General features: G+C 40.6%; 1 protein-coding gene across 13 annotated transcripts in view; it reads right to left on the reverse strand.

The window, feature by feature from the left end:
• Nucleotides 1–1,174: 1,174 nt before the first annotated feature.
• The window catches only part of USP28 (ubiquitin specific peptidase 28), a 63,726-nt gene continuing 41,756 nt past the window's right edge, over nucleotides 1,175–23,144 (reverse strand). For 5 of the 13 annotated variants that reach the window (XM_059874625.1, XM_024975128.2, XM_005215812.5 and 2 more), the window contains 15 exons: nucleotides 21,477–21,572; nucleotides 17,138–17,317; nucleotides 14,602–14,822; nucleotides 13,714–13,784; nucleotides 12,633–12,861; nucleotides 10,453–10,647; nucleotides 9,724–9,863; nucleotides 9,381–9,566; nucleotides 8,316–8,411; nucleotides 7,445–7,623; nucleotides 7,270–7,348; nucleotides 5,780–5,859; nucleotides 5,123–5,246; nucleotides 3,504–3,699; nucleotides 1,175–2,395 (listed from right to left, as the gene is read on the reverse strand). In XM_059874625.1, coding sequence (XP_059730608.1) covers nucleotides 2,220–2,395; nucleotides 3,504–3,699; nucleotides 5,123–5,246; nucleotides 5,780–5,859; nucleotides 7,270–7,348; nucleotides 7,445–7,623; nucleotides 8,316–8,411; nucleotides 9,381–9,566; nucleotides 9,724–9,863; nucleotides 10,453–10,647; nucleotides 12,633–12,861; nucleotides 13,714–13,784; nucleotides 14,602–14,822; nucleotides 17,138–17,317; nucleotides 21,477–21,572 — 2,248 coding nt within the window. In that variant the 3' untranslated portion in view covers nucleotides 1,175–2,219. The remainder of the gene's footprint in view (nucleotides 2,396–3,503; nucleotides 3,700–5,122; nucleotides 5,247–5,779; nucleotides 5,860–7,269; nucleotides 7,349–7,444; nucleotides 7,624–8,315; nucleotides 8,412–9,380; nucleotides 9,567–9,723; nucleotides 9,864–10,452; nucleotides 10,648–12,632; nucleotides 12,862–13,713; nucleotides 13,785–14,601; nucleotides 14,823–17,137; nucleotides 17,318–21,476; nucleotides 21,573–23,144) is intronic. The other 8 variants (XM_024975127.2, XM_005215814.5, XM_005215817.5 and 5 more) reach the window with 6 other exon arrangements.

A 23,144-nucleotide genomic window follows, 5' to 3' on the forward strand; every position in this document is an offset into this window, starting at 1 on the left:
CCACTACCTAGGACACCTGTGACCTTGGGCAAGCCAACAGTCCTCATTATCATCCCAGGGTTGTTACATAACTGTGCACAGCACTCAGTAATGACAGGGATTTAAAAGCAAAAGGCAAATGGTAAATAGTAAAAGCCTTCCCAGGTGGCACTAACAGTAAAGAACCCACCTGCCAATGCCAAGAGACGTGGGTTTGCTCCCTGTATTGGGAAGATACCCTGGAGGAGGAAATGGCAACCCACTCCAGTATTCTTGCCTGGAGAATCCCATAGACACAGGAGTCTGGAGGGTTACAGTCCATGGGGTCGCAAAGAGTCAGACATGACTGAAGCGACTTAGCACACACACAATCAATGAGTAAGATAATTAATCAATTCCCCATGAAAAAAATCTTTGCAGTGAGCTTTAAAACACAAAAGTACCTCTGAATATCTGTAAAAGATGGCTTAACCATTCATTTGACCAAAATATAAAATATTCAGCATCAAGAAAAACTTTTTTGCCTTCTGAATCAAATTACAATGTGAATACACTCAAGTGCAATGCAACAGCAAATGAGAGGAAATCAGACACCACTAGGCGTTGCTCAAGAAGTGACTTGCCTTTGTGAAATGGAGTATCCCCTGCCCTATCTAGAAAGGAGGTCACAGCCAGCTGTGGTTCAAGGCCTCCAAATGTCCGTTTCTGAGCCCAGAGGGCCCGAACAGGGAGAACAATGCCCCCAGACAGCTGAGATGCATAGGAAAGGAATGAGTTCAGTGAGCCCAGATGCTTGCACCTTCCCATAGAGAAGAGCGCTGAACTCCTTGTGATAGCTGGTTTTCCTTAATTATCAGTAATCTTTGATGTTCAGACTATCTACCTCTCTTTGGTACAAACTTCTATATAACCTGACTCCTTTCCCCGTCGCCTCCTTGGAGCAGTTTCTCGGGGCTACTTGAGAGGCTGCCTCCCAGGCTTGAAGTTCTAAAAACTCCCACCGAATAAAACCTCTCTCTGCTTTCAGGTTGTGACTATTTTTAGTTGACACTTTTCATTCCCATCAAGCTTCTTAACCCTTTAATCTGCTCTTTTCTCTGTAAGAAGAAAAACTGAAACATGAGAAATGCTTACTGAGTCCATCCATTTCCAAAATAGAACATATATAAACAAAGGCCATACTGCATACCAAAGGTAAAACAAATACTTTTATTGCACATTTATAAAATCTGCATAGTTGTAACAAGTCTTTGACCCTCCCACAATTCCCCTGGTAATCTTTAAAATTTGGTTAAAACACAATACCCAATCTGGAGCCTTCTAAAAATGGTCAACGGGATATTTCTCTCTCTACATATACATATATATATTTTTTTTTACAAACCCACATCCCCTACTTTTTAAAAGGAAAAAAGGGGGTGGGGTGTCAAAATGTTCTTCTGGACCAGCAGCAGCCTTAGCCATGTGTTTTAGCCATTTTCAGATGCTAGAAAAATTTACCTTTAAATAGTTAACAACTCTGAAAATGTGATCTTTAGTCAAGTTTCACAATGCTGCTCTTCCATCTGATGTCCTTAATGCTTTCTCCTTTCTTTCACTCGGGACTGAGTATGAGGTTTTCTGGTTTATTTAAAAATATAAAATAAAATAGAAGGAAGAAAGGAGAGGCAGCCTTCTTTTGACTTTTCAGCCTCTTACTGCCACATGACCTTATGTTCTACCCACATGTGAAAGGGTGGTGGCTCATCAACAACCTATTTTTTTCATCTCCTGTCAAGAGCCGGGCAACAACCCATTTTTTCATCTCCTCCCTTGCAGCTAATTTTTTTTAATGTCATCTGTATCTGATAAAATAACGAGTAGCTGTTCATACAGTTCAGGTCCTGATGAATCACCCTTTTAGTCTGCTGTCAAAAATACTGATGCCTGAAGGATACTCTGAGGCTCAGAAAAACCCAGGCTGTCTTGCAGGGACAAGAGACATTTCAGGGCTTCTGCCACAAATCAATGCCTTAATATACTGGTTCCTGCCTTTTTTCGTGAAATTGCTTCTATGATTCTGTACCTAAAAAGTGCAGTTTTATTTTCAACCCTTCTTTACACACACAGCATAGTTAGGATCTCGATCTGAGTCTCACTTTCCCACCTAATCCCTTTCCCAGGGTAAACACTGTGACAACAGACTTCTGTGCAACAGACGGTCAACCAAAGACCAGGCTGGGTCTTGAACACGTGGGGGCTTATTTCACTGTCACAGCTGACACTCCTTGAATTGACTCCATGACAGCTGCAAATCGGCTACAAAGGTCATAGGGAGAATTGGGCCGAATAGTTGGAGGCTCCTTTAAGACAATGATTTCTGCAGAAGGATCTAGAAGTCTGGGTAGAAACTCCCCTAAGCACAGCTGCAGATTTTCTGTGGAGGGAAAATAGATGGTTAGTATACAGCTAAATAAATCTCTTGAGTTAAAACTAGTAAGTCTGCAACAACCTCCAAGTTCAAAGCATTATTCTGGCCAGCTAATGACAAATGACGATTCCTTCAGGCCAAATCAAGAGCAAAGACCTATTTGCCGATTATAGCAGAGTTTTAGGTCATTGTTTTAAGGCATCTGACATGCGGCAGGATAACACTATATATTCACTTCATTATGGACATGTCTTCTAATCAATCATCCTTTAAAATTTGACAAAGTACCATAAATACAATGTGCTGTGAACATACTACTGCCATAAAGATAACGCTGGTCTTATCCTTCAATTAAAATATACCAGTGTGTACATGGCATTAAGTAAAGCTATAACGTCACACACAGTTTAAACAAAAACTGAAAACATTAAAATGAAATTCTTAGCTACTAATTATTATAGATTTTTTCAATAAATATCATAAACTTGAACACTTTGACAAATCACCAGAATATCTTTACATCAGTGAGCAACAAAGAGGCTTCATATTAGGATACATAACAACTTTCTAAGTCAACTAAACTCGCCTAAAAATATCTAGTTTTAGGCTCTCTCTCCAAAATGCTTTGGACAGGCACAAACATCCCATTTACTAATTTATTAACCTTGAAGGCATCACAGTTAATAAAATGTTTATGTCTTGCAACTTCAAGTCACAGGAAAATTTAATTATGGCACTGACAGGTAATGAAGCTGCATAAACAGATTTTTTTTTTATATTTAAACTACAAAGTTCAAGTTCAGATTTTGGCAGATGGAAAAGTAACAGCAGTCTAACATTGCTGGAGCACAGTGATATTTTTTTCCAAATAGAGCTGTGTGGCTAGCTGTGGAGGTGATTCAGCAACCAAAGAGGAGGTAAGGGGAGGCTAAGGACAGGGGTTCAGGGTCCTGTTCCTTGTTTCAATACAACAGATGTAATTTTCATGCATTTATATGCTCGGGGATTCCAATCCCTTAAAAAGGTTTGACAACCAGTGCTACAGAGTCCAACTGTCATTTCTAGAACTCTCAGGGGTCTTAGAAATTATTAGCAATGGCAACAAACAACACACCTGCGATATCCTGCCCAAGGTAAGAGCACCAGTGGTTTCTCATGACCTCAATGGCATCCAGGTCATCCTTGGAGATGTCATTATTAATGATAAGGTGAATACAGGGAATGATCAGCTCATTCATCACATTAATACCCTCTGTTACAGAGTGCTCATCATTTGTTTCAAAGAGAGAAGCTGCTTTGGCATTCAGCTCCTATGGATAAAAAACAGTGGGGAAAAAAGTCTCAAAAAGAAGACAAATATTTAAACAAGTAGTTCCCAAACTTCACTGTACATTGGAATTGCCCGGGATCCTTAAAAACCACAGATACCCTAACACACTCAGGCTGCTTTGATTGGTATTTGGCTGACCTAGGCACTGGGATTTTTTTCTTTAAATGCCCCCAAGGTGATCCGAATGCAGCAAAGCCTCTTATCAAGTGGCCTAAACTTATAAGTCAAGGTCATATTTAACACCTGCTTCTATCAAAAGACCTATTTGATGGTTCTCACTCTTCACCAAAAATCAAAAATCACCTGCAGAAGACAAGGTGGTGCCCAGGCCCCTCACCAGGAGACTGGTTTAACCGTCTGGAGGAGGCCTGGGCACCAACATGTGAAAGCCCCTTAGGTGATTCTGACACACACCGGGAACTGAGAGCCAGAGACGGAAAGAAGCCAAATCCTTATTACTGCCTTCCTGTGGCAGCTGAGCAGGACGTTCAAAACGTAATCTCTATTTGGTGATTTAAAAAATAAAAGCACTTGCGGTCCATCAAATCTACAAGGCTCCCTTTTCAGCTTCAAAGTGCCCTGCCATATCTACAACTGACACAGGAATCCAAGTATAATAAGAAAATGAAGCTTCTGAGATACATACATGTCACAACTTAATCTCTTCCATTTGGCATTAACGAGAGGTAGTGGCAGAAATGCGGGCCTGACTGCTCCTTGGTGGAGGGTGATCCTGCTGGGTGGCAGGGAGGCCCAATGCAAGCTTAGCCTGAGGTTAAGCCGCCTCTGCAGTTTTCTGAAGACAAGCACCTGGAGGGACCCCTGGGGAGGCAGACAGACTATGGGTGCGCCTTCCCACACAGCAGCCAAGTGCAAAACGACCGGGCTAGATCTCCTGTGGTTTATGACAAGAATGTTAACAGAATGGCAGGATCAATCCTTATGGTTCAAACCTTTTAAAAACTGGAGTCTCTTTAGACATCACTAAAGCTTCTCATCTACTAGCTTATTAGTTAGGGAACATAGAAAACACATGTTTATTATATGCTTACTGTGTGCCAGGCACAGAGAAAGGCTGACTAAGAAGAGGGTCTATGCTCAAGGAACTCACAACCTAGCAGAGAGGCGTGTGATATATAAGCTGTGATGCGGCACACATGAAGAGCACCAAAAAGGGGAGATGAGGTTCTCACCTAACTTCTATCAGGGGCGGAAGAAGAATGATGTTCACTGAAGTAACTTAATCTGTTTCAATGTAGAACTACTCTTGAGGGTTTAGAACAATCTAAAACCTGCAGGAGGTTTTTTTTGTTTTATGTTATATTTCTTCCTGGCTTCTAGGAACAGAGGTAAATAAATACAATAAAACACAAAAATTGTCAGGCTTTATACAGAGTACACACCAGAAGGCATTTTCTTCGGTATAAAGCGATCACCGACTCCTTTACGCCCCGCTGGGGCCCCTTCATCAGCAGAGTGGCATTACTTTGGTAGGCATACACCAGGTAGGAAAGCGCTTCTTGGTACCTGAGAAAGTTATCGATGAAAAACAGCTCAGTGCTCCTTTCCCAAACCCAGGGCTTAGTCCCCATCGCTCTCTAATACAAGAATGGAACCGGCTACAGGGATGGAAAAGTCTTAAGCATGGAGGCAGCATGGTGCAGGTGGAAAAGAGGGCCAAAGACCACAGCCAGCCTCAGCTCCTCTGCAAACTGGCCGAGAAGCTCAAGGCAAATCATGGCACTTCCCTGGACTTCTGTTTCTCCCAACTCTACAACAAGGAAGTGGACGAGAGGCTCACTACGGTCCACACTGACTCTAAAATTCATTTTCTGAGTTCATTTTCATTTATCACGAAGAAAATTGGCCATTATATCTCTCAACCAAGAAATCTATCATTATATAAAAGATGAAGATACATGTTTGATGTTCAGTGCAAACGTGAAGCAGAACACTGAAAAAGGTAGAGACACGGTGGGGGTGTGGAAGGGGCTGTGGTCCTTAGAGTTCCTGGTGGGCATCCACAACCAGTACGCTCGGCAACATGAGTCGCCACTTACTTTCCTTTCTGATAGAGTTCCAGGCCTGTCAGCAGATACACAGACACCTTTCGAAACAAACTGTAATCTTCATGCCACTTCTGAAAAGGAATGACAGCCATTCATGATTATGACCAAAACTACTTCTACCCTTTCCCCACAGCAAGTTTCAAACTCAGTACTAATACTTACGGAGCTCATATGGCCCAGCACAAAAACAGGAGACACAAAAGCTTTCAGGTAATAAAGTACTGGACATTTATGATAAAAGTCTACCGCTGACCTTAATTTTCCATGTCCTGTTCCTGCCACCGAGCAACAGAAATATTCACTTCACATGAGCTTTAGAATTTCGGATCTTAACTTCCAACACCCACGCCAAAGTCATTCAGCTCTGGTCTGAATGAATGGCCTCCCGAGTTCTGAGGAAGCCATTCAGATGAGGGAAGACAGAAGGTCAAGGCCGCTCCAATCTCAGGAACAACACTAACCTTGCCTGGGGGGGTGGGGGGTGGGGGCCAGGGGCGATGAGTAGGGCACACCGAGGTGGCACACAACAGTGTTGTACCTACATGATGTGTTTTGTTTTTGGAAATCTGTAGTCAAGCATGTATTTTAATGCATAAAAATTTAGTTTTGAATACAGAAATATTAGAAAACTGTATTATTTAAAGCAAACCAAAACCATGAAGTCACGAATTATATTGCCTAGGACAAGGCTGCTGCTGCTACTAAGTCGCTTCAGTCATGTCCGACCCTGTACGACCCCATAGACAGCAGCCCACCAGGCTCCCCCGTCCCTGGGATTCTCCAGGCAAGAACACTGGAGCGGGTTGCCATTTCCTTCTCCAATGCATGAGAGTGAAAAGTGAGTGAAGTCGCTCAGTCGTGTCTGACTCTTAGCGACCCCATGGACTGCAGCCTACCAGGCTCCTCCGTCCATGGGATTTTCCAGGCAAGAGTACTGGAGTGGGGTGCTAGTGCCTTCTCTAAAGTGAGTATTTAAGGGAAATGAAGTGCTGATCAGCTGAAGAGAAGAATGGCATAAAGAAACTGGCCATTCAAAGGGTTAAGAAAAGATCATTCATTCTGACTCAGCTTTTTTTGAAAGGTGGTGGGAGTCTTGGCGATAATATAAAATTGTTTGCTTTATAGCTTATAAAGTTTATTAATATTACTACAAGTTGTACAAATTGGATTATAAATATATTGGTGCATATGTATAATTTACTATATGAGGAGGAACATATTGGAGAAGGAAATGGCAACCCACTCCAGTATTCTTGCCTGGAGAATCCCATGGACAGAGGAGTTTGGCAGGCTACAGTCCGTACGGTCACAAAGAGTTGGACACCACTGAAGTGACTTAGCACGCACGAGAAGAACACATAAATGACAGCCCCAAATGTTTCAACAGCTTGGCCTCCTTACCTTTTTATTTGTTTTTTAATTGTTAGGGTTGCCTTAGAAATTTATATGTTTGCTTTGTAGACGTAAAGAGAAGACCTCACCTTGTACTCTTCCATATTCATGTCATCTGGACCAATCTCCTTCAGTTTTGCTTGAGCCACCTTCATAATACTGATCGATCTGTGGACAAAGTTAAGAAAGCAATGACCATTTCCCCTCCAGAGGACTAAGTCAACATAGAAGGAAGGGTGGTTCACCGAAGTACTCCCTTCTCACCTTTCATCATAGCTAAGGTTTTTATCGGCAAATTGTTCCAGAAGGGTCCGCTCTACTACCCTTTTAGGCGCTTCATTTTGGAAGAAGTAGATGAGCACGTGCTGAAGACGAGGATCACTGTGAGAGGTGGGGGTCTCCTTGGCGAGCTGATAGAGCCTGGAGTACTCTTCATGGAATGCCTATTGAAGACAGAACTGGTAGTCAGAAAAGGGGGCATGGTGGGCTTGTACACACAGAAACCGCTGCCTAAGGGGGTTTTCATCACTCTAAGAAGACTTCTAAGAAGTTCTTATTGAGGAATGACAGAGGCAAGTGGAGCCTATAATCTCTTTGCCTTTCAAAAAAGAACAAAACTCCTCTAGCACCAGAGACATCCTGTACTCACAAGAAAATCATTTTCCTCATACAGTGCTCAGAAAAACAAAAGTTTTAATTGTTTCAGGCGTTTATCTTTGAGTACCAAGGACCTGAAATTTAAAAATCCAAATGTATTTCTTTTCTTAAATTTTATTCAAACACCTTAAAAAGCATGGCCTACTTTCTTATATTACAGCCTCCAAATTACAAAGGCAAGGTCTCACTCACGGCTTTATTAATAGGCACCTCCTAAGAACCAGGAGGTTACTCCAGGCCAGGTGTGACCTGAGCACCGAGGCTGTGTTACTGCCACGAGGGGAGGAGCCATCAGTGCCGTGGAATGGCTGGGCTGTTGGCCGGGCAGCAAAGGGAGTTTTACGTTTTACTTCAATGAAAGACATTTTTTTAGCATCTGATATAATCACTGCCCCATGATTATGATCCCTGTGGTATAAGGATTAGAATTTAATCCTAATTAAATGAGAATTTAAAAGACAAGACAAAACAGAGATACCTTAATAAGCCCTGCTTCAGACCCATCTCGGTCAAAGGTCTGACGGGCTTTAGCTATGGCCAGGATGACCCCTTGCATGGCAGGGCTCAGCATCACCTACCACAAGAGGACACAAAACACAGAGAGAAAGCAGAGAAGAAGGGTTCAGAAGAAGACTGTGAAAGAAAGGTGAACAGACCGCCGCAGGGAAGTGGGGCGGCGTGCTCCCCGGCCAGCGGCCACTGCAGGGGCAGGCTCGCACACCCCGCTCCACACTAGCGGCCCCTGGCCCTTCTGCACGACCACAGACCTTGCCCATGACCAGCTATTCCTACAGACGCTCTCTAATTTAGCAGATGAATAAAGAGGTATGTCTAAAAATACCTACGATGTGGCACTGCTACACAATCAAGGTAAGTTACAGCTCTCAGAGGGGAAAGGTCTGAGGTGAGAATTCCACCTGAGTTCCGAGGTTTGGGTGTCCATCCTAAATACATCGGTCTTTCAGAGCTTTTATCTGGGTGAACAGCACATTTGAAACAGTCTGAAACTAGCAGGTGCACAAATAGGACTTTATAATGTGAAAACCTTGCAATGATTAAAAAAAAAACCATCCCACAGAAACCTGAGGACAGGATTCAGGACTGTTAGTGTGTGGTGACAGCTGCAAAGGAGGCAGACAGCGAACAGCCCGGAAATCTGCAGCTCCTCCCCGGAGCTTCCGAGTTAAAACCAGGTCAACTCACATTCGACCTGCTCACTAGACAACTGAAATTTTCATATTTGGAGGAAATGCAATGGGCTAATATTACCAAAGACTCCTAATTTAAAAGGCAATTTTGTGTTCAGGATATGACGCATGGAACTAAATTCTACCTTTCTGAGCCACCTGGACTCCACAGTGGCCTTGTAAGGACAGGTCTGAGTAGAGACCTGCTGGCAGCAGTGTGACTAAGGCCCTCTCGCCCACCACCTGTGTCTAGGAGAAAACACTGTTGCCAAACACCTTACACAGCTATGCTTAGTCACTTGAGAAGGAAATACAAGACTGACAACAGACAGCTAGACCCTGACTCATCTCTGTACCTCCTCATCATATCCATCTGCATCAGATCTAACCAGAATCCTTCCCACACTGGGAATCTCGACTTCAGAGACCTCAGCATTAGGCTGGGCAGCAGACTCTGCGTCACGAGCCTGTGGGGGCTGCTCTGACTGCTCTGCAAGGTTTGTTTCCGGGGGCATGGGCTTCTTGGGTTCAGCTTCCTTAAGCTGTGGCAGCAGAATGGAGAGAAAGAGTAAGAAAAAAACAGAAATAAAGAGGGATTGGTTAAATGCAGCAGACACAGAGTAACAGAAAAGTGAGAAAACTGTGGCAATTATTGCCGAAAGCCCACCCCTCCAGATTCTGGGCTTCCCGGCCTCTCACCTCACTCAGTGCAGCTTCTACGCCACTGTTCTCATAGGCATGTGCTGTGTTTGCAATCGCCTGGGCAGTCTGCTCCTTCACGATCACAGCGTGCTCAGAGGACAGGCACCGAGCCCCGTGGGAAGAGGCTACTGAAGATTCTGAGAAAGAACAGCAGGTACGAATCAGCATCTGGTAATAAAACCACTAGAACACTCTACAAGGCACGCAGGACTGGATACAAAGTTTAATGTGCACACCTTCTAACTCACCTTTTGAAAAAATTATGTAAATTTCCCCTAGAAACAAGTAGCTAAAAGAAACAGCTACTTCAGCAAGGAGTCACTGATGACTCTGTAAAGTTTAATGTGCTCCCAATATTATCATATTTCTTCATGGCAAAAAGGCTTCCTATAAATAACTATCCGTTAGGAAGATCACTTTACAGAATAGTTTTCATAAAATCTACCTATTAATCTCACCATAGTTTCTCCTGCAACCTGGGAAACGAGCAAGCACTAAACAGAGTGAAAGTCCAGGTAGCTAGCTGCTAATCCTTCTGCTATTACTTCTGCTCAGCAGAACTGACTGTCTAGAGCCACAAGCTAGGCTGTCAGGCTGTGCAACACCAACTCTGATCACACTGTGCACAGCGTGGCATGGCTCACTCAAAGGATGCGCACGGGGCTGGCTACGGGAGTGCAGCGTGAACTCTCCCAAGTCACTGGCATAAACAGCCTGCTCAGATACCTTGAGATGGAGAGAAGTCCTGTGATGCTGAGCTGGTGGAAGATGCCATCTGAGGAATTTTACAAGACTGCTCTTCTTCCCATTCCTCCACTTCCTGCTCAAACCTCCAGTTATCTTCCTGAATGTAATGCTTAAGTTCAACAGACAGGGCTTCTACTTCTCCTGACATCTGATCTAATTCATTTGGGGCCGCCTCTGAGGAAGAACAAAGACACAGTTAAAACAGAGTCCCACCAAGCAAAACGTCTCAAGGAAACCAAAGCTCCTTTCCAGAAAAAAAGAAAGTAAGACACTTTGTCTTTTTTCTTACTTTTAATGAAAAATACGCACATAACCCATCCATTGTCCGAAGTGCTGACAGTATCAGGCCAATAGTCATGGTACCCTAGTAACAGTGGCTGGCATATTGGAAGGGAGGGACACTGAATATTTGTTAAATGAATCAATCAATGGTAACAAGTGAGGATTTGGAATAGAGGCCAATCACAGACAAAGCAGCAAGAACAAACATTTCTTGGGAATTCAGAAAATCATTAGATTCAATGGAAATTTCAAGATAAACAGTTTTATCAGTGTAAACAGTGCCCCTATTACTGTTAAGAATATCCATCTCCAGGACTTCCCTGGTGGTGCAGTGGTTGGGACTCTGAGCTTCCACTGTAGGGGACATGGGTTTGATCCGTGGTGAGGGAAATAAGATCTCACATGCAATACAGTGTGGTCAAAAAATAATAATAATAAACTGAATTAAATAACAAAGTATATCCATCTCAAGATGGTTGAAAATGAAAACCAAGACATTTATACTGCCTTAAAGTTCACATAATCAAGTGCTACCACAAAGCAAAGGGATACAAAGGTTAGATCAATAGGTCAATAATACCTGGGGTTCACTAAAGGCTATGATGAAAAATGACAAGGCTATCAATGACATATTCAATCTCATTTCCAACCCTACAACCGAAACAAATCATAAAAACCTACAGAAGAGTAGCACATCCACATACTGGTTGCTGTTAACTAGTCTTTCAGTAAATGACAGCTCCCACTTTTTGTCTATTTCTATAGATGAGCCGTACCCGTTATAACAAGGCCCCTATATACCACCCACAGCCAGCACAATCATTTGTACAGAAACTCCCACGAGCAGCTGTTCCTGCCCTCACACTGCAAACACGCAATTAGGACGATCAGTTACTGTGAAGTGAGCGTTCTCTCCATCCCCTACCCACCAAGCCCAAGAGAAAGATCACTTGCTGCCCAGACAAAATGCCTTGTATGCTTCCTTACTTATGCAGCACAGTGAAGTTTGAATATTAAAAGAAGACGCCTTGTATGATCTCAGATGTGAAAGAAGAAAGAAAGAGTAATATACATGGAAAACAGCACAGAATCTGGAACCAGAATATTTACTGGCTGTATGACAAGTACAGAACCTCAGCTGGAAAATGTGGGGGATAAGAATTTCTGCTCTGCCTCCTCCGTGTTAAGAGTTAATAAGTTATTAGAGAAATAAAGCTTGAAAGCATGCAGTAAGGAGGAAAGTACCAGCATAAATGATAATTATGATTACTGTTAGTAGCAGTATTAGGAGAAGTCTGAAAGCGCTGAGGCAAATCCACTTGTAAAATCTAGCTATTCTCCAAAAGGTGCAAAAAATACACACACAAGAATGTCACTAAAAAAGGGAAAAACTAGAGGCAGCTTAAAAGTCTATCAACAGGAAGCTGGTTTAATAAATTATATATATATATATCTTCCATGCAATGGAAATTATTTTATAGCTGTTAATAGGAATAACTTGGTTCTATTTATAAAAATAGAGATTACTAAGAAAAACAGTGAAAAAGATGCCAAACAGAATGGAAAAATATCTCATTTGGGGGGAAAAAATGGGGTGTACATGAGATATCAATAAATAAAACCTAGCATCTGCACAGAACATTTCTACAAGACTACCTTAGGAGCCTAAGAACGGATATTTGTTGGGCTCAAGGCAGTAGGAAAGCAAACTTATTTTTCCTTTTTCTTCTCTTTTATACGATTTGTATTTCTTAAACACATCATTACTTTCTAATAAATCCGAGTTTTTTTTTTTTTTTTTTAAACTACAAGACTGTTCCCTTCCCTGAGAAGTACAAAATCTCCCCTAGCCTGGCCTCTGCTTATAGTATTTTTACCTGCATTGAAGTGGGGCAGCTTGTCGTTAATATACATCAGGCAGTAAGCACTAACATTTCTCTGGCCCCCATAGGAATCTCTTTCAAGTTCTTCCCAGGAAGACTCAGTAACAGAGATGTCGTTGTACTTGAGCCAGACTTGTCGCGGCTGATTATAGACGTAGGCCCAGTAGTGCCCCGCGTTTGCCTGTCCTTCGTGAACGAGGACCGCGTGCAAGCGATAAGGCACCTGCAAGTCAGAAAGCGTTCCCCGTTTTAGGTTAAAGCAAAGTCATCCGACAGGGGTTTACATGACGAAAATTCCAAAGTGTACCCAACCATAAGACCTAAGAAAACTGCCCATTTACACGTGTGTTTGATGTAGGGTTCACATCAACAAAACATCTTGTTGATTCAAGATGAACTAAAAAAAACACAGTAAATTTTTTTAAAGAATAGAAAAGAGAAAATGGTCAACACCCAAGATTCACGTGGTGCATAACTACGGTTTCCCGTGACCCTAGAAACAGGGTTCTCCTCCCACAGTCCCTCGTTTACACAGAAGCCCGTGGAGGGCAGTCCCCTAACTGCAGCCTCTTTCCCGTCTATGCCCAGAATGTTATTCTAAATAAAAACATATGTGGAAAGTAAGAATTTCTAGCATGCCTACCTATCTTTTGGAATTAAGAGAGACATAAAGGTTAAAAATCATACTGCTAAATGAAGGATCATGAAGGATCATGGTACTTTACAAAGGATGGGGAACCAGTCCCTGGTCAGGTTTCCTCCACTGTACCGCTTAATTACCATTTTATGAGAAATTTTATTAATATTTAACAACAAATCTTTCCAATACATGGAAAAAATACCATGTGGCAAACTCAAGACAACTACATTTTACATCCTGTTGGTGGTAGAAGGAAAATACACTGCTTTTTTTTAGCCTAAAATATAGAATAATACATATTTCTTTCCAAAATTAACTTTTATATCTTAGGGAAGTTTCCATTCAGTTTCAAAGAAAACCATCAACTTCTCTGTCTGTATCCCATTAGCACCATTAGAACATGCCTTGACTACTTCCCATCAATTTTCATTCTACCTGACGGAGGAGAGGATCACAGTACATCTGCTCAATAGTCTGGGTAGTGCTTGCAATACTGTTCTTTAAGTCTGTTAAAAAAGAAAACTCAGTTATAATGATTTCATCCCACGTCACACATGCAGCTTTAGCTCTGCAAAGACTACAGCTTCTCTGTACCTGAGGTTTTCACCCTTTCAGCTTCTATGAACCATAAGGAAGCATGCAGTTTTAAAGCAGCTAGTCCTTTAGGTTACAAAGGCTTATAGTTTAATATAACTACATTAAGATTTCTAAAAAAAAACTAGAGAGGAATCTAGATTTGTATCATTTACTTATTTATTGCTCCTAGATAAAAGGAGAAAGAAGGGGAGGACGAGAAACAAGACAAGACCAAAGGATTTTAGGAACAAAATACTGAATAATATGATTTTACACTGCATGCATTAATCAAATATTCTTTGCCTCCTTAACTGTCAATAAAGCATACTGTATGTAGAAAACATTTTTAAAGTAGAAATTCAGGAAACTGCAATTCTAAGTTTGGGTCAACTGAAGTCAGAGTTCAGATAAACTATGGGAAAAGAAATCCAGCAGACGCAGAAAATTCTCTAAGGTGAGTGGCGTTGTGTGTCCAAGATACCCAGGCATTCCCAGAAAATTTGAGGAAGGAATCTAGGGAAGAACTTTTCATGGTTATATTACTAACGCAAAGTGTCTGACACTCATTGTAATTACACATTACAAAGTGTAATCTCACAGGGAACAAAAAGTACCAAAGAGGTCAAATTCCTCAATTCAACAGAATCCATGGCCATGACAGGATGTGTCTCCAGATGCCTAATTTCCATGTATTCACACAAACAGAAAAGGCAAAGAGCAACCCTCTGACAAGCAGAAAGAGCCAACCTTGTATATCCTGTTCAATCTCGTTCCTCCACCTCTGCAGGCAGGTCTTAACAAAGTTTATCTCCTCATCTGTGACTGTTCGAGGAGCTGGGTGTGCGGGCATTTCCACGGAAGAACGGGGAGGTTTAAGTGGCTGCTCTGCCATCCTAGACTTGCGTCCAGAATCTTCAGAGGAAGAAAAGGTTCCTTCAGCTTCCTGAGACGTGCTCTCTTCACTTGTACTGAAGGAAGATTAAAAAAAAAAAAATGCTCAGATGATAATTTCCGAACTACGCGTGTGTGCTCAGTCGCTAAATCATGTCCGACTCTTTGGGACCTCATGGACTATAGCTCTGGAGGAGGGCATGGCAACCCACTCCAGTATTCCTGCCTGGAGCATCCCATGGACAGAGGAGCCTGGTGGGCTACAGTCTGTATGGTCACGAAGAATTGGTCAGATATAACTGAGGCAACTTAGCATACATGCATGGACTGTAGCCTGCCTGGCTCCTCTGTTCATGGGGTTTCCCAGGCAAGAATACAGGAGCAGGTTGCCATTTTCTCCTCCATTTCCAAAATATGTCTTTGCCTAAATTAATGCACTCTGTAAAGCAAGCTGCTCTGTGGGAAAGCACAGCTACAATTTAGTGAGTGTTTACTCTATAAAGTTACTGAGCCAAACCTTTCCTTTACAGGCATCAGCAGCAGCAGCAGCAGCTGATGAGGCAGGTACTATCACCATTCCTATTTTACCAACTTTCAAACCTAAGATTCAGAGAAATAAAGCAGTGTTCCCAAGTTCACCCAGCTAGTAAAGGACAGGGAGGGATTACACTCACATCCGCCTGAATTTACAAGTCTATGGTACCTGCTCTGTAACCACTTGTAACAATGAACCTTCTTCTCAAGAAGAAAGGATGAGAAGGAACATGGAAAAGAGGAGACGGGGAGTGGAGTAGTTAAGGGATCAACTATTGTGTTTCCAAGATGTAACTGACCAAAGTGAGATGGACAGGTGGATCCAGGAACAAAATACACAGAAGAAAAATAGCATCAGCTGTATACCCAGCACGCAGGAACGCAAACTAGGTGGCGCTCTGGGAAGGCACAGGGTGCAGAACTTACAGGCAGACAACTCCAGCTCCACCGCATCTCAGCTAAACACCCAAGGAGACGGTAGCAGCCTCGGGTAAGGAATCTAACACCTCAGCTGAAAGAGGTGGATGTCAACCACTTTACATCATTGTTATAAACTGAGAATAATGTATGTAAAGTAACTGTTAATTTATCTACTAATTAACTACCGCCAAAAAAACTGTACACAGACAAATCAGCAGGAATACAAACCAATCTAACGGTTCTTAGGTTTCTGTTTCACACCAAAACTGAAGAACATAAACTTCCCAGCTCTGACTTAAACTCTCACTCCCCTTCCTCCCTGCCTCTCTCCCATATACAAAATAACAGAGCAAACCTCTTTTCCCTGAGGACCTATAAATATGGGAAAACAAAGCCAATGTAAGCAAAAGAGGAAATGTCTCAATCTCAAAAAAGATTACACACATACACACACAGATAACTTTAAAATCTAATATCAGTCAGTATCGTTTCATATTATTAAACAGATAAAACCACTTTTTAAAAATTAAAATCATTTATATTTTACAAAGGACATGAAAACAGTCTACAAAAATCCAAACACACACCTAAGTAGAGTACAAAAGTAAAGGAACCCTCCCTCCACCCCGTGCCTAGCGCCATCTCCTAGAGATAACTGCTATTACCATTTGGTATGTTCTATCCAAACAGGCACTCTGCACACACGTGAATGAATGAATAGTAACACGTGTGTGTGTGTGGGAGGGGCGGCAAAGGAATGATTGGGTTTCTTTTAAAAACATAAAAAAGTCTAAACTCTTCTATAGGCTCTAGTGTTTTTGCTAGCCAGGACACACAGATCACATTTGATCCGAGCTGGCCCCACTGGCTCCTCCAGACCACAAAGGCTGCTGCACAGCTGAGCCAGAAGAGAACCAAGGCTCGCGTGCCATGGCCTCTCTGTCTCTTCGCTGGATAAGCCGCTGGAGGTTGTCCTCTTCAATTTCTAGCCAGTTCTTTCTCTTATTCTAATTTTCTACTTGTAAGTAAGTTTCCCTTTGCTTGGTGTTTACTTAGATGTGCCGACTCCTTCACAGCAGACGAGTGAATGCCATGTTTTAGAAAATCAGTGGCTGACTTTTCCTCTGGGCAAGGCCTTTCATGGCAGTTAGCTTATAGCAAACTCCGAGCCAGGTGGGCCTGGCAGAGAATGAACACTGTTCCAGACAGTTCAAGATGTCTCTGTAATAATCCCAACTATCCCTTGGGTGAGACGAATACATGAGTGGGAATAATTACGAACAACTCACTCAAGTGGCAAAACCCTTCCCTGAGAGACAAAGAGCTCGTGGCCCGTGAGCTCTCACAGGGCGAGTGTTTGTCGGGTGGAGATGTGGCACACAGCTCAGAGTAAGCCAAAATCACCAATATATACTATTTTAAAACTTGTTTCTGTTACCTTTCCTTGGATGTCAGATCAGAAGTCAGGCAGTGTGCTGAAGAAAGTGGTTCTGTCATGCACGCATCACTTTGAGATGCAGAGCTCTCTGAGGCAGGTTTTGTACTAGCAAATTCAATCACGTATTTCAACATGTCCGGAAGCGGGAACCGGGCTGGGCCCGAGCCATACTTCACATACCTACGAGGCAGAGAAAATGGTACTCTAGTGCCAAAGCATCTTCTTCTTTCAGGCTCGCTACATTATTATATGGAGAGTCAACGGAAAGGCTTATCCCTAAAGGCTATACAATAGTTAATATATTAATCTATAGAGCAAAAGTTTTCTAACTACGAAAGTGAAAACTGACAACAATCTGAATCTTTACACTTGACAGAAAGCATTTCAGGTGGGCTCCTATTCAAAGTCACACCAATGGTGCTTTCTCTTAATTCAAATCACATTTAGGCTCTACTCATCAAAGTAAACTCTATTTTTTAAAGGAAGAGAGATATATTATCATTACTCAAATCTGAAAATAATGCTGTTGAACTATCAGGTTGGTGCAAAAGTAATTGCAGTTTTGAGTTGCTGAAATTTGCCATTTGATGTTGGAATATATTCTTAAATAAACGTGGTTATGTTATACATTGTAATGTGCATTTCTTGCTTTATGTTTTTTTGCTAATGGCTTATTACTTGTTGTTTATTTTATATGTGTTTTAAACTATGGAAATGATGTTAGTCAGAAAGCAAATTCAAGCGATTTTCTTATTCGAGTTCAAAATGGGTCATAGAGCAGCTGAGACAACTCACAACATCAACAATGCCTTTGGCCCAGGAATTTCTAACGAATGTACAATGCAGTGGTGGTTCTAGAAGTCTGGCAAAGGAGACCAGAGCCTGAAAGATGAAGGACATAGTGGCCGGTCACCAGAAGTTGACAATGACCAATTGAGAGGATCACTGAAGCTGATCCTCTTACAACTACAGGGTAAGTTGCCCAAGAACTCAGTGTTGACCATTCGATGATTGTTTGGCATTTGAAACAAATTAAAAAGGTAAAAAAGCTCAGAAAGTGGGTACCCTCATGAGCTGACTGAAAATCAAAAAACTTGTTACTCTCAAGTGTCATCTTCTCTTATTCTACACAACAAACCATTTCCTACGGTTTGTGATGTGCAACAAAAAGTGGATTATACATGACAACCAGCGACAACCAGCTCAGTGGCTGGACAGAGAAGCAGCTCCAAAGCACTTTCCAAAGCCAAACTTGCACCAAAAAAGGTCATGGTCACTGGTGGTCTGCTGCCAGTCTGATCCACTATAGCTTTCTGAATCCCAGTGAAACCATTACATCTGAGAAGTATGTTCAGCAAATGGGTAAGATGAACTGAAAAGTGCAACGCCTGCAGCCAGCACTGGTCAACAGAATGGGCCCAATTCTTCTCCATGACAACGCCCAACCAAACGTCACACAAACAACGCTTCAAAGGCTGAACAAACTGGGCTACAAAGTTTTGCCTCATCTGCCATATTCACCTGACCTCTCGCCAACTGACAACCACTTCTTCAAGCATCTCAACAACATTTTGCAGGGAAAATGCTTCCACAACCAGCAGGATGCAGGAAATGCTTTCCAAGAGTTCATCGAATCCGAAGGTACAGATTTTTATGTTACGGGAATAAGCGTACTTTTTTCTCGTTGGCAAAAATGTGTTGACTGTAATGGTTCCTACTTTGATTAATAAAGATGTGTTTGAGCCTAGTTATACTGATTTAAAATTCAGGGTCTGAAACCACAAATACTTTTGTACCAATCCAATGTACCCAAGGTTTTTTTTCTTTGCTGCGTTTTAGATCAAGTAATCTGCAATTAGGAAAAATGAGAGAGAGAAAGCTGGAAATGGGAAGTAGGTGTTGACAAAGGTCAGAGTTTAAGTCCTATGTACACTATGATTCACGTACTCATTTAACAGTGCAGACCAGGCATAAATTACTGAAGATTTCTTTGGAATCAGTAAATAACAAATGTCTTTGGTATGTAATCAAAATAACTAATTATTTTAGTAATACCCAAAGTTCTGCCATTACTAACACATGTTACACTAAGAAAAGAGATTTACTTTAGTGAATTCTACAGTTCACTGCAGTAGAGAATCTAAATGGTACATAAGTTGACTTACTGGTATAGGTAAACTATAATTCTGGGATTCCATTTACAAAAGGAGAGAATCACATTTTTCTTCTCTAACTAAAGTGAAAGAAACAGCCACAGAACTAGGGAGAAGTAAAACTGTCTGTTTCTATATCAAAAAGGACATTATGAAATGAAAAATAAAATAAAATGCAACTCAAAATCAACCACATGTTAGAGGATATGTAGCAAAGACACTTCATCCTCTCTAATTTAAAAGAGAATCAGAATGATTTCTCCTGTGGATGTGCCTGCCACAGAGAGTTTTGGCTTTCAAAGAAAAGGATATTGAATATATAAAGCTAGAGGAACTTTAAATAACTGTTTCTGGTCTTTAGATCTGTATCTTTGGCTTACTTTCAGCTATCAACTTATCTAAACTTGACTGATCTTTCAAGATCTATTTTCTCCATGGTCTTCTTTCAGCATGTCATTCCCTTGAACACTTAAGGAACATCTCCCATCTCTGAACTCCTTGTCTATCCCACAGACATGGTAAATGTCTTCTTAAGCGCTGTTTGTTGAAAGAATTTATTAGTACATGACTGCCTTGGACCAAAGGAAACATCTTTCTAGAATTGCAGCACTGATAATCTGTCATAAGATTTTAAGCCATCATTTTTCATCTCTAACTCTTTCCAGGTTTGTTGTATTTTAACATGATATTTATACAAAATTTCAGGAACAAATTTTCTTTGAGAAACTTATCTTCAATTCTAAGACATAATCATTTTCCTGTTCTTCTAATGAATTCCTACATACACTGTATTAATTCAGTAGAATTAGAATGAAAGTGGTTTCAAAAAAGATGTCTACACTGTACACAAGAAATCTTATTTTTAATATGATATCAAGATACTTTTACAGAAGAAATGGTGAACTTTTTTTTTTAAATAATAAAAGTAATACATACACCTGGTAAGAAAACTCAAATTCAAACAAGGGTAAAACAAACCATAAAAGCCATCCATTCCCACCTCAGTTCTACTACCTAATGGTATCCATTAGCAAGTTCCTTGCCAAGATTCCCAGAACTGTGTCACACATAGACAAGCAATTTTTCAAAAGTAATTTCTCAAGTAAAATTATCCAAAAATTTAAGTCACTTTATTTTAAAAAGAAAGTCGTATTCATACTACAGAAAATACTCCTGTACGCTATTTAAAATCTAAATAAGTCAGAATGCCTAGCTGGTTACTGGCAAATTGAGTATTTTTCAGCTAAAATACATCCAATATACCAGGTATGTTGTATGAAAACAATTATAACTTTCCAATCTTATAAAGCAACACTCAAACTTTTAAAGTAAAATATTGCTATAGGTATAAAGTCCTGTAAACCACTTCCAAGAGTATCTGAGGACTCAATTTCCAGCTTAAGTCTATTAAGACAACGAGATGATGGATCATAACAAGTCTTGGGTAAATTCTTCCTAAGTGAGAGGGAGGGAGCTGGGAAGTGGCACCCAGAGGTGCAGGGTCTTTCTCAGGCTGGTATAGCGGGGTTTGCCTCTCAGGGAAATCACTGAGCTAGCAATGAAGCAGTCAGAGACGGAGTAGTGGTAGCAGCAAAAATAGTAAGTAGATAAAGGCAAAAAAAAAAAAGCCACTGACATTGTATGGAATCTCCTTTCTAAACTAATAGTCTCTGACTAGAGAGAAGTTACACTGATTCCTTCTTAGGAAGTCATAGGGTGACTTCACAAAAGCAGTCAGCAAGAACAGATGAACAATGATTTCTCCGCAGGAGAAAGGACTTCGTATGTGTCAAAAATACAAGCCCTCTCTTTGAGTCAGCACTGCTGACTTGTTTTACCTTCACCAGGCACTTCAAAAACTGCTTTCTCAAGACAAAGGGATTAGAGTTTTGTGATAGTTACCTCTCCTGTGTTTGTGAACAAGATGGCAAGGAGAGCAGAAAAAGTAAAGAGCTATGAAATCAGAACTTGGCTTCTCTTCAGTACACTGTCAATAACTCACCATGTGACTTGGGTCAAAGGTGTCCTGGGACCACCACTGCCCATCTTAAAGACTGTTTCACATTTTCCTTATCCATTTTATAAAATATATTAGTTAATACTTAAACTCACAATTAATTTTTAGATAAAAGCAAATTATCCAATTTTAATACCCCATTCTAAGTACAAAGGTGTCTATGACTCACCTTTCCAGTTTTTGCTGCAGAATTTTTATTTCTTCTTTGAGTTTTCGAATACAATCTCGCTTACTTCGAACAAGCTCTTTGCTCCTGTACATATACCTAAGCAAATAATAATCCCACAAACACAATTTATATTTAAAAACATTAATAACACAAAGTTTCAGCGAACTTTGGATACAAGGAAACTACCTTAATCAGACACAGGGTTAGTTCTATGTTAGCTCTATGAAAATACAGAGCTAACATCATATTTAATGATGAAAGACTAAAAGTCTTCCCCTCTAAGATCAGGAACAATCCAAGAAGGACCACTCTTGCCTCTTCTATTCAATGTTTTTACTGGAGGCATAGTCAGTGCAATAAGGTGAAAAAAAAGAAATAAAAGTCATATAGATAGAAAAGGAAGTAAAACTGCCTTCATTTGCAGATAACAGGATCATGTACATAGGAAATCTCAAGGAATCTACAAAAATGTATCAGAACTAATAACTGAATTTATTAGTAATGCCAAAAGACACAAAGTCAATTAAAAAAGAAAGAGGAAAAAAAATCTATTGCATTTCTATATACCTGTAAAGGACAAATGAAAAGTACATTTTTTCCAAAGCCTTATAACGTCAAAGGCAATAATTATTTAGGAATAAACAACCAGATATGTGTAAGAACTATACACAAAAAAATTATAAATCACTGCTGAGAGAAATTAACAAACAGTTGGATAAAAGAAGCTATACCATGCTCATGGACTAGAGGACTAAAAATTGCTAAAATGTCAATTTCCCCAAATTGATCTATACATTCAACACAGTCCCAATTAGAATCCCAGTAGCTACCAGGGGTTTTGACAAGATGATTTTAATACTTAGATAGAAATGAACTGAGAATAGCCAACACATTTAAAAAAAAAAAAACAGTAACACAGTAGGAGATTCATACTATCTGATGTCAAGATTTATAATAAAATCACAGTAACTAAGAGAGTGTGGCACCGGCATAAGATTACACAACAGATAGAATAAAACCTCCAGAAAAAGACCCACAAATGTAAGTCCAACTAATTTTTTTAAAAAGTATCAAGGTAATTCAGTGGGGAAAAGGGAGCTGTTTAAACAAATGATGCTGATATATCTGGATATCCACATGCTGCCTGACTGCCTCCTACAAAAATATCCCCTTACCACATACCATATATGAAAATAAACTCTAAATGGTCATAGACATGAACATAAGAGTAAAGGTCACAAAATTTCTAGAAAAAAAGTTTCAAAGACCTTTGTGACCCTGGGTTAGAAGATTTCTTATTTAGAATACAAAAAGGGCAACTGATATATTAGACTTCATCAAAACTAAAAACTCCTGCTCTTCTAAAAATACTAGTAAAGAAATGGAAGAGACAAAGATAGATTTATATTCATATCTAAAATATATAAAGAAGTCTTACAACTCAGTATGAACACAATCAACCAAACTAAAAAGTGGACAGAAGACACCTCCCCTAAGAAAACATATAAATGACCATTAATTACGCACACAAAAAGATGCTCAGTGTCATTACCATGGAAATACAAGTCAAAAGAAAAATAAAGATATCCCTATAAACCCAATGAACAGTGAAAATGAAAGTCACTCAGTCATTTCTGACTCTCTGCGACTCCATGGACTAGCCCGCTA

The sequence above is a fragment of the Bos taurus genome, chromosome 15 (assembly GCF_002263795.3).
Source record: "Bos taurus isolate L1 Dominette 01449 registration number 42190680 breed Hereford chromosome 15, ARS-UCD2.0, whole genome shotgun sequence".
NCBI lineage: Eukaryota > Metazoa > Chordata > Mammalia > Artiodactyla > Bovidae > Bos > Bos taurus.